The sequence below is a fragment of the Macrobrachium rosenbergii genome, chromosome 21 (assembly GCF_040412425.1).
Source record: "Macrobrachium rosenbergii isolate ZJJX-2024 chromosome 21, ASM4041242v1, whole genome shotgun sequence".
In the NCBI taxonomy this organism is placed as follows: Eukaryota; Metazoa; Arthropoda; class Malacostraca; order Decapoda; family Palaemonidae; genus Macrobrachium; species Macrobrachium rosenbergii.
This window is the reverse complement of record NC_089761.1, coordinates 27234941-27246317: the sequence shown is the minus strand read 5'-3', so window position 1 is coordinate 27246317 and position 11377 is coordinate 27234941. Positions and strand designations below refer to the sequence as shown.

Sequence of the window (11377 nt, the reverse complement as noted above, 5' to 3'; positions counted from 1 at the left end):
GGATGAACATAAAAATACACCTGATCTGAAGATACAAGGAGAGGCTTTTTTTTTTTTACAACAAAACAGAATTCGTGAAATAGAGAAAAATGATAAAAAAGGATTCATAAATAAAATTATATCTTAACTAGCGTTCAGTGCCAACAGAAGCATGATTAGATACAGAAGAAAATAATGATAAAATAAATAAATAAATAAATATGACATCCGTCAGAAAAATCAGCTAAAATTGAATATAATTCAAATGAAATCAAATGAGGTCGATAAGCATAGCATCTTAAAGCAGCATTACAGACTATCTTAAGCTTGAGCTCACTGGCATGTATAACGAGAGCTATCAATCCTGAGCAACCTCTCCACCAAATGCCGCCCCTCCCCAAAAAATCCCCATTCCTATCTCTCCTTAAATGTAAATAACATATTGTCAGTTACCTGGCCCACTCTTGGTAAAACTTGCGTAAAAATCGGCAGATAACAATCTGATACAAAATGACAAACAAACTTCGACTTCTTGAAGCGACCTGCGCGCGCATGCTGACTCGAAAGTTCAAGGACAGAAGTAAGTAGAAACCTCTCGGTGATGTGGAGGTCGTGGAGGACATCTAATTGGGAAATCTTATAAAAATGACAGAGGCAAAACTTTCTATGTGACGTTAAGCAATAATCACCCCCATGAACAATATATCAGTTTCAGGTATTCACGTCTGGGAAAACTGGGATGTGTTGGTCGTAACTCTCACGCCATTTTGTCTGCCTATATGTTATTCACCCGTGAAGGAAAGGTCACGTTAGTAAGAAGTTACGGAAAACAAGTGAATAAATAAATGAATATATATATATATATATATATATATATATATATATATATATATATATACTGCATTTCAGAAGGGAAAATGAATAAATCAACATATATATATATATATATATATATATATATATATATATATATATATATATATATATATATATATATATAGTATATGCTTCAGAAGGTAGAAATGAGTGCATAAACATTTCAGAAGAGGAAACTCGCTTCCAGCTATTTCTTCTATGTTTTTACATTTATCTTTAATCATATCAATCTTAAACCTATCTAGGAGAATCGCTCTCTATCAGTTCTCGTATAGTTTTATGGGTTATCTATATGTCTATTTTCTTGCACTTATCTCAATTATGATTCTTTTCCAATATGATCATTTATATCACCAAGTAGTTTCCCAAAAGAATACGTACGTCACTAAGCAGTCTTTAGAAAATGGTCGTAATTTCGAGGAAAACTCACGAATAGTAAATGAAACCATTGTGTATGGGTCTATTTGAGGTGACTGGATTTCCAAAGGAGTCGAATCGCTAATTTGCAAAAGAACTTGGGGTTATTGAGTACACTGATAGGATAATACTTTGATTCACTTTGCTATGAAGTTTCAGTATGTATGTATATATATATATATATATATATATATATATATATATATATATATATATATATATATATATATATATATACATATATACAGTATATATATATATATATATACATATATATTATACATAATTACATTCCATGTGCACGACCTTTTTTCCACTTGTGTGTACTGATTACCGTACATCCTTCTCTCTCAGTCATCTTTATCTCCTCCCCTTCCTCCTCCTCCTCCTCCTCCCCCTCCTCCTCCTCCGCCTCCTCCTCCTCCTTCTTCTTTCCCCATCATTTATCTCTGACCTCGACGTCTTCTTTCTCTCTCCCTTCTTCTTCTTCTTCTTCTTCTTCTTCTTCTTCTTCTTCTTCCCACAACAGCTGACTCCTCAATAAACGTAACGAGTTCATGCTGTCGAATCCATCCGTCTGAACCTGTCAGCGTTTCCAGCTAATATATTCAGGCGTGTATCTCATACCACTTTTTTCTTTTGTGCTAGGGATGTGTACCGCTATTTTCGAATAATACAATGCAGTATTTTCTTGCAATGGACATGGTGTGTGGGGTATTTTATTCTTGTCTGTTACTCGAATTTTATGGGTAATTTTAACAAGACGTCAGAGGGCAATGATTTTATGTATGTACTGTATATATACATATATATATTTATATATATGTATATATATATATATATATATATATATATATATATATATATATATATATATATATATATATATATATATATATATATATATATATATATATATAGTCAGTATCATTTTTAACATTTTTGCTTTTATTATACATTTACACAGACATATACATACATACATACATACATACATACATACATACATACATACATACATACATACGCATACATATATGTATATATATAAATATACAGTATATATATACGAGTATATATATATTTACATATATATATTTATATATATACATATATGTATGTATATATGTGTGTGTGTGAATGTATAAATAAAAGCAAAAAGGTTGAATCTGTTGAGATAACAGTTAACATAACGTACGTGCCGTAAGGATTAAATGAGTGAAAATTCTGTACATACGTAGGAATGGTAAAAGAAATAACGAAGGTAAAAGGATGGATCCCAAAAAATTTTAGGTGGTTCGTTCATGTGGAAAGAATGGAAAACCATAGCCTGTTGAAAAGAGCGCACGCCTCAGATTTCTTAAGGGGATATCAATACCAAGTAATATCGAAAGTACATGCAAGCGTGAGGTGGTTGGCGCCAAGTGTATTAGCCTCTGTTTGAAGGACTTCCGATGAATATATTCTGCAAAAGTATGGTAAACAAATAATATTGTCCTTCTTCAGGACATTATTATTATTATTATTATTATTATTATTATTATTATTATTATTATTATTAGCAGGGCAGGACTTGCTTAAGAAAGGGTGTACTTCCTTATATTATTATTATTATTATTATTATTATTATTATTATTATTAAGGTAGGAGACCCTCTCGTAAACATGTTTCATTAAAAATTATGGCTGCAACACCTAAGGTTAATCTGTAATAAAGTACCTAATTTTCTTATTACGTAATCTGTCCCTCGCAGAAAAGGGAATACTTACGAATGTACAAAAATTGTATCATGAATTAAACACTGCTGATACAGATGTAATTATTACTATTACTATTATTATGATTAGCAACAGACCCTCTCTCAAACAGTTACCATTGAAAGAAATCGCTGCCTCAGCTGCCTTGATCTTGTATAGAATCTTCCCTATTTTCCCTATGACAGTTTTCTCTCTGTTACACTGACGCGTTACTCGCCAGTTGCAGTAAGAGAGAAACTGTTATAAGGAAAATAGAGAAGACTCTATATTGGATCAATGCAGCTGCGGCAGCGATTTCTTTCAATGGCAACTGTTTGAGAGACGGTCTATTGCTGACAATAATAATAGTAATAATTACATCTGTATCAGCAGTGTTTAATTCATAATACAATTTTTGTATATTTGTGTATTCATCTTTCTGCGAAGGAAAGATTACGTAATAAGAAAATAAGGTACTTTTATTACAATTAGTCTTGGGTATTTGCAGTTTCAATGAAACAATTTATGAGAGGGTGCCAACCTCAATAATAATAATATGTAATAATAATAATAATACACACAATATAAGAAGCACATCTTTCTTGTAAGTCCTGCCCTACTAATAATAATAATAATAATAATAATAATAATACACTCAACTAACACAATAATAATTATTATTATTATTATTATTATTATTATTATTATTATTATTATTACTACTGAAAAATATAAAAGACTGAAAGTCCATTATCGCCAGCTTCCCGGGAAACATGACACGCACAAGAAAAACATTAGTACCATATAAGATAAAAATTTCCCCATAGCCTCGTCTGATAAGACCTCGAGGTGAAATAACGACGACAGATGTGCCCTCTTCCATAGGTCCCCTTGATTCGATAACCTTTATTCTCTCGCCAGTGGGTATAAATAGTTTACTATTTTTCACTGTCTGTACATTCTAGCACCGTAAGTATCAGTCTTTGGTTGCCCTGAATTGACTCAGATATTTTTACTTGGTTGGTTTTCTCTATCTTTTGAAAGATTTTCCTTCGTCTCAGATTTAGGTCTAATAGGAAAAAAGGGAGTTAAATTTGTTTTTAAGTACAAAATGAAAATTGACTTCGTCTGTTGTACGCGTGAAAATCAATGGTACGTTTCTTCCTTTTCTTATTTTGACAGATAAATTAACATTTTAGTGTTTTGGATTTGACACATGCTCTCGAGGGAACTTTCCTAAATGATCCCGTTATCGCACTGCAATATTTCTCGGGAATTAATCAGTTGATAATCAATTACAAATATCGCTGATTACGGTCATAGAAAACTGAGGACGTACTCGTAAGTGACTGTCACGGTAAATGAAGAAAAACTATTTGGCATAAGGACATTCGATAAAACTAATCTTTTTTTTTTTTTGTATCTGATGGCAGAAAAGTCCCCACCCCCCCCAAAAAACATAACATCCATCATTGACAGCAGCCAATCCTTTCCAATGTAACGCTTAGAAAAGACCACCAGTCCTTCTGTAATGACAGGATGAAATCTTTGTTTTCGGGACTATCCTTTCATTTCGAGAGATTTTATATTCATTGAATGACCGAGTTACTCAAAGCATATGCCGCAGCGCATAATTTCAAAGGTTTTTATTTACTTTTTTTTTCTTTTTTTTTTCTTTTAAGTAGAATTTCTGTTCTTTAAAATTCAGGATTCAGTTTCAGGAATTGGCATTGCATTTTTACCATAATATTTTTCCATTTGGAAAAATGAAATCTCTGAGCCTCGCGAAATGCCGGTATAAGATAAGCGGTATGCACCCAGTAAATATAGAATTGTATACCAAAATCTATATATCAGTGTACTTACTATGCTAACCACGCTGTGAACGTTGAGGGCACAGGGTACTTGGGTCGTCAGAAACTCCTGGGGCACCTGTTAGGGAGAAGAAGGAAGATATAAGCGCCATTCTTTAACTCTTAAGTATTAAAATATCAGATCATTTTTTAAACCCTTTTGATGTATCAAAGGAAGATATTGTCATGAACTGCACATGGCGTTTATGACTCTGTGATGTAGTAGGTGATATTTATCCTTTGCTTTATAAGCTTGATAGGCTAGGTTAACGTTTTTTTAATGGATTTCAAGTCACTTCGTCTCGGTCCATACCAGGATTCTTTTTCTATGAATCACTTTACCAAACTTACTGGACCCCTATGATCAATGGCCAGTGGTGGTATTGGGAAGGTTTAATCTAAACCAAACACTGACATCCTTCTATGAAGTCTTTACATTTTGATGTAAAATATTTTTGGACTGTCTTCTGTTCATTAATAAATTAAAAGAAATGGATCTTTCTAAGGTAGCGACCCCCACGGATTTTAACCCGGTATGTATCCACCTTTGCGACGTGTCTAGTACAAGCCCGTTGGGGGATTACCGTAAAAACATAAACAAAAGACTGTAAATATCATAAAGATAATGACCCCCAGGAAATTTTGGTCCCAGATAACGACCCCCGAAAACCCTTGGGGTCACTATCCGGGAAAGATTCACAGCAACATTTCCTCTCCAGTTAGTAAACGTAGATGTCTAAAGTCATTCACGTCTGATCCAAAGTCTGAAGGACATCTCTCTTCCATTCAGTTGGTACGCTGTATGGTCGTTAGTGTCGTGACATGCCCATTCAGATGTCGCGAGTTCGCGCCTCCCCCAGGGCGATGAAAAAATTACTGGCTCTGCATCATGATCAGTTACTGCCGCAGTACTGCGGTGGGAGATTGAAACCAATATTCTTTGGAAGCTTGGATTTCAAGTCAATGGCCCCCCTGTGTGCTTGTTCCATGTCAATAGGTTTCGTCTACCGAAATAATAATAATAAAAATAATAATAATAATATTTCACCTTCCAGATGAAGACTTTGGTTCTAATTCTGTGTGGGCTGGCCGCGGTTTCTGCCATTCCAGAATTTGAAAAGGAATGGCATCACTTGAAGCAATGGGAAACCTTCAAGGTAAGTGACAGAAAAAGTTTCCTAAAGTGTGTCCCAAGAAAAGCAGCTAATAATTCATAATTTCCTTTGAATTTTGTACTTTGTAATTTGTAAATTATCTTGGTTAATCATCCTTTTGTTAATGCTCAAGCCCATTCTTGCTCAAGAGAAGAAACGTTGAAGTGTCAAATTGTCTGCGGAAAACGAAGCAGATGGGAGAATTTAGCCATTGTATTTTATCATCGAATTTGTTTTTACACTAAAAAGTCTTTCTATGGTCAATTAAATATCTTCAAGAGAAACACTGTAAGAGCTGCAATTACTTCCTTGTCCCATGGAATTTCAAAGTATTCTTTTTCGTAATTTTAATTGAAGACGATTGCTGTGGAACTCTGTGGCTTCTGAGTTGTACTTGCTAAGAAGCCTATAGTCAGTGATAAACGTGACCTTTTCTTAATTTTCAATTGTTAGACAGATTCTTGCGCTTATGCTGTAATCAATACATTTATCAATCAACAGTTAATTCACCTTCGTAAGTTTCTTATTGCTTTGCTGATCAAAACAGGCTTCATTAACACGAGCTTGTCCACTTCAATCAATTCATCAACTTCTTTATTACAATGGAATTCGAGCTTAAAGGCCACACGACAAAATAATGATGACAAATTCTCCCAATTCCAGACGCAGTTCGAGAAGTCCTATGCCAACCCCATCGAGGAGAAATACAGGCAGTCTGTGTTCCTGGACAAGGTGAAATACATCGAAGACTTTAACAAGCTCTATGAAAAGGGAGAGAAGACTTACTTCCTGAAAGTCAACCAACACAGTGATTTATTAGTACCTTACATCAGATATATATATATATATATATATATATATATATATATATATATATATATATATATATATATATATACATACATATATATATATATATATATATATATATATATATATATAATATATCTATTTGGTTTTTTTGCATATAATCTGATTTTAATGAATGTTTGTATTATACTATATATAATGTATACAAGTGTATATATACATAAAATATTATATTAAATATATATATATATATATATATACATATATATTTATATATATACACACATTTAATCTAATATTTTATGCATATATACACTTGTATACATAAAATATATGTATATAGCATAATACATACATTCAATAAAATTAGATGACGTGCAAAAACTAAATAACATTTAACTTTATATTAAATTACAATTAAACATATTTTCCAGTTTTACTTAATTAAGACTGAATTTAGACTTGACTTGTCCGAATCCTCTACTCAAGAAGGACGACCATTAAACCTCATTCCAGACCCACGAGGAACTGATCGCCCTTTTGACCGGAGGATTCGAACGCAGGATGGAACCTCCTAGCGAGCCTCCCATGGAGGTGTCCGTCGTAGGATTGGCCGACTCAGTCGACTGGAGGATTGCAGGCGCTGTGACTCCTGTGAAGGATCAGGGCCAGTGTGGATCCTGCTGGGCTTTCTCTGCTGTGGGTGTTATAAAAGTCCTTTTCGTCATCTTCTTCTTCTTCTTCTTCTTCTTCTTCTTCTTCTTCTTCTTCTTCTTCTTCTTCATCCCGTTTTCTTTTTTTTTTTTTACTTATTTTCTGCCGAATTCTTGATTATTCCATTTTTTAAAATTGCTAATTTGAAAACTTCGGTGTTGCTTAGAGTTCTCTCTTGTTGCTACAGGTATAACAACAGCAATAACAGCAATAATAAATTGCTGGAAAAAAGTAGGAAAATTAAAATCCTCCTGTTATATTAAACCCACATCAACAAGATACCAATGACAATAACATTAACATCAATGATAAAGATACCGTTAATATCGATGAGTTTAGCAAAAAAAAAAGATAAAACATCACTCACTTGGTCTAAATTAAAACTGGAATTGAAATACAAAGGATGTCGGGGAAATAATTATATATTAGCACTCGGAAATCACGAAATTGCTTTAAATAAACGAAAAATTGTCTGAATTATCGGCAAATGGAAATGAATCACTGATCTGTTTAACTATTCCTAAATTCGTCTAAATTATTTCTATGATTCTCTGCATAATGACAGTAATCAAGAGCACGTGAAGGATTAATGCGTATATATACATACACTGAAACACACTCACGCACACACACGCACACACACACACACATATATATATATATATATATATATATATATATATATATATATATATATATTACTATATATATTGTATTTTACATTACTAATGCATTTAACATGTCACTCCACAGGTTTCAGCTTTGGAAAGTATGAACTTCCTCAAGACTGGCCAATTGGTCAGCCTTTCTGAGCAGAATTTGGTTGACTGCGCCTGGGACTACGGTTGTTACGGATGCGGAGGCGGTTGGCCTTATGCTGCCTACCAGTACATCAGAGACAATGGAGGCATTGACACCGAGTCCTCTTATCCTTACCGAGCCTATGTAAGTATTTGAAACTGCTGGACAGGGACAAAGATGGACTGTGGATTGCATCTTGAAAAACCAGGTTTACTTCCATAACGGTAGTAGATTCGAACGTTATCAAGTCTTTTGTATACATTCATCTACCGACTAAAACCATTAGCCATTACTATCTCCTCTTGCAACAACCCAACAAAGAACCTTCTGATATTTATGTTCAAAAGTAGTCTACAATTCTGCAGATATTACTCAGTTTTTGTGTACAGCCAATGTCTAGGTTCAGGACAATGAACTAACTCCATTCTAGGTATGACTATGCATGACTAGGCATGCTAAAGCTTTTCAAAGTCGATTTGAGGATTATAGATTATTAGGAACATTGTTTCCTTTGGACCTGTTCAGATAAGTCACTACACAGTGTTGTAAGGTGTCTACAGTACAGAGCGCTGCCTACTAATTTGTGGGCTAATTACGGTATATTTCACTACAAACCACTGACCTAGGTTTATGTATTTCACTGACACATCTTCAGTACCCACTGCTAGTGATTAACCACCTTTAATCATATTATAAATATTTCCCTGGAACTTGTATTCCAGGGTAGTTTGTTACTTACAAATCAAATAATTTATGAATATTCGTGATATTATTCACAGGCATTTTTGTGCTACTCTCAAAATTTTGCTGATGTATGTTTAAGCCTCTACCAATTCCTTTGTTTTAAATCAGGACCAGACCTGCCAGTACGATCCTTCAACCGTAGGTGCTACAGTCACTTCTTACGTTCAGCCTGCTAGCGGCAGTGAGTCTGCACTCCAGAAAGCAGTCCATGATGTTGGGCCAGTCAGTGTTTGCATCGACGCAGGCAATCCTTCCTTTGGCAGCTACGGAGGAGGTGGGTTAGGGCCTTGTCCTGAAATGTTCACAAAATAATCTCATCTTCATTGTATTATTACTGGCAACGAACCAACATTGCTATCACGTTTGATCAGGTCCTTTTTTGGTTTTTTTTCTGCCTGTACTCTGTTGTCTTTAGGTTGTCACTTTCCATTTTCTATTTTACGTTATTTCGTAAGTGTGGATAATTACGTCTGATTTGTTTCCTTAATTCTTCTTCTCTTTCCTCAGATCACCGTTTAACCAGTTGTCAGAACCTGTTTTCTTAAGCCACTGTTCATTCAATCTTATACACCTTTTTTCTTACACCTTTGTTCCCCTCAATTCCTAGAATCATTTTCTTTCAATCATCAAATCATTGTTTTGTCAATTTTCCATTCCTCAAACCTATGCTCAGCCAATCTTCATATCCTTTTCTCAATGTAAAACTTTCATGCCTTTCTCCTTGAGTCATTACTCGATCAATCTTTCACGACTTTCTCCTCAAACCATCACTCAGCCAATCTTTCATGAGTTTTCCTGCAAATACAGTAATACTTCACTACTTTCTTTTAAAACAATTACTCAAACAGCCTTTCGCAACTTTCTCCTCGAACCGTTACTCAGTCAACCTTTATGATTTTCTCTTTAAATAAGTCAGTCTTTCACAATTATCCTTTTAAACTAATCAGTTTTTCACGACTTTCTCCTCGAACTACTACTCGCTCAATCTTTCACAACTTGCTCCTTGAACCAATACTCAGCCAATCTTTCACGACTCTCTCTCAGAAACACTACTCAGTCAATCTTTCTGGACTTTCTCCTCAAACACTTATCTAGCTAATCTTACGACTTTCTCCTCGAACCACTACTCGCTCAGTCTTTCACAACTTTCTCCTTAAACCATTACTCAGCCAGTCTTTCAGGACTTTCTACTCAAGCCATTACTCAGTCGAACACCCATGCTACATCGTCCCAATAATAACAATAACAATCTTCTGTTTTGCAGGAGTTTACTACGAACCCTACTGTGATACTTACTACGTTAACCACGCCGTGAACGTCGTGGGGTACGGAGCCCAGGGTGGCATGGACTTCTGGCTCGTCAGAAACTCCTGGGGCAGCTGGTGGGGCGAAGGTGGATATATCAAGATGGCCAGGAATGAAGGCAACATGTGTGGCATTGCTACCTACTCTGTCTATCCTGTTGTTTAATAATCTGGTTGATCCCATTTGTATCTCCTCACTCTTCATCAGAGGACACCTCAGAATTTCAAAATGCAATAAAAACTAACAAAAGCTGATATTTAGTTTTGTTCACCTTTTCAATTTTCACCTAATCAGCTGTTGTGCACTGAAGGTGCAAGTTCTTTTCTTGGCTGATTAGAGGCGCTGTGTCTGTATGCAAAATTCTGCAGTCAGTTTATTTACAAAGGTAAAGAGAAGCAGGTCTTTGCTTTCCATGGGCAAGCACGTAAAATTTCATATGGATTATGCCAAGGATCCCATTGCTTCTCTTAAAGCAACAGCATTCATTACTGTCAACCATCATCGAAGAAATTCCAGCAACGTCATGATTCACAACCCAGACTGACAGTCTCCAGTGACCCCTTCCTCCAATTCCAAACCTACCTCCTATGTTCATCTGTACAGGAAATTCGTAGCCTTTGAATCTACATAAGTCTCCTTTTTTTTATCTTGATTAAATTTGTTAATTTACGAATTTTACGCTGTCAAGCCGAGCACTGGGACACTCGGCCATTCAGTATTTAAAGCAGTTGAAAGTGGGAGTTGGAGTGATTGTACAGCACGATAAAGTGCTCCAGAGGACAAAGATGTTGTACAAGTACCTAAGACCTTACCTTACAGACCTTACAATTCGTTCGGGTTGCCCCAGGTCCCTCAGTGTGAGGCTCCTTTGATGTCTACCAGAGAGTTGGAACTGGGAGAAAACTCCACAGTTGTACTGAGGAGTAATAGTTAGAGAGGTCTGGCAGCAAAATTAGGAAAGGATGCAGAAGTGGAGGCAAAGTAAAAG

The 11377-nt window shown here is 35.1% G+C and overlaps 1 protein-coding gene across 1 annotated transcript; it reads left to right on the top strand.

Annotated features, from left to right (window-relative positions):
• The first annotated feature begins 5916 nt into the window (after window positions 1-5916).
• On the top strand, window positions 5917-10643 carry LOC136849837 (crustapain-like). Its single transcript, XM_067123301.1, has 6 exons — window positions 5917-6018; window positions 6679-6830; window positions 7341-7524; window positions 8293-8484; window positions 9193-9358; window positions 10349-10643. The coding sequence occupies exons 1-6, from the start codon at window positions 5917-5919 to the stop codon at window positions 10552-10554; spliced, it is 1002 nt and encodes a 333-aa protein (XP_066979402.1). The 3' UTR covers window positions 10555-10643.
• The last annotated feature ends 734 nt before the right edge of the window (window positions 10644-11377 follow it).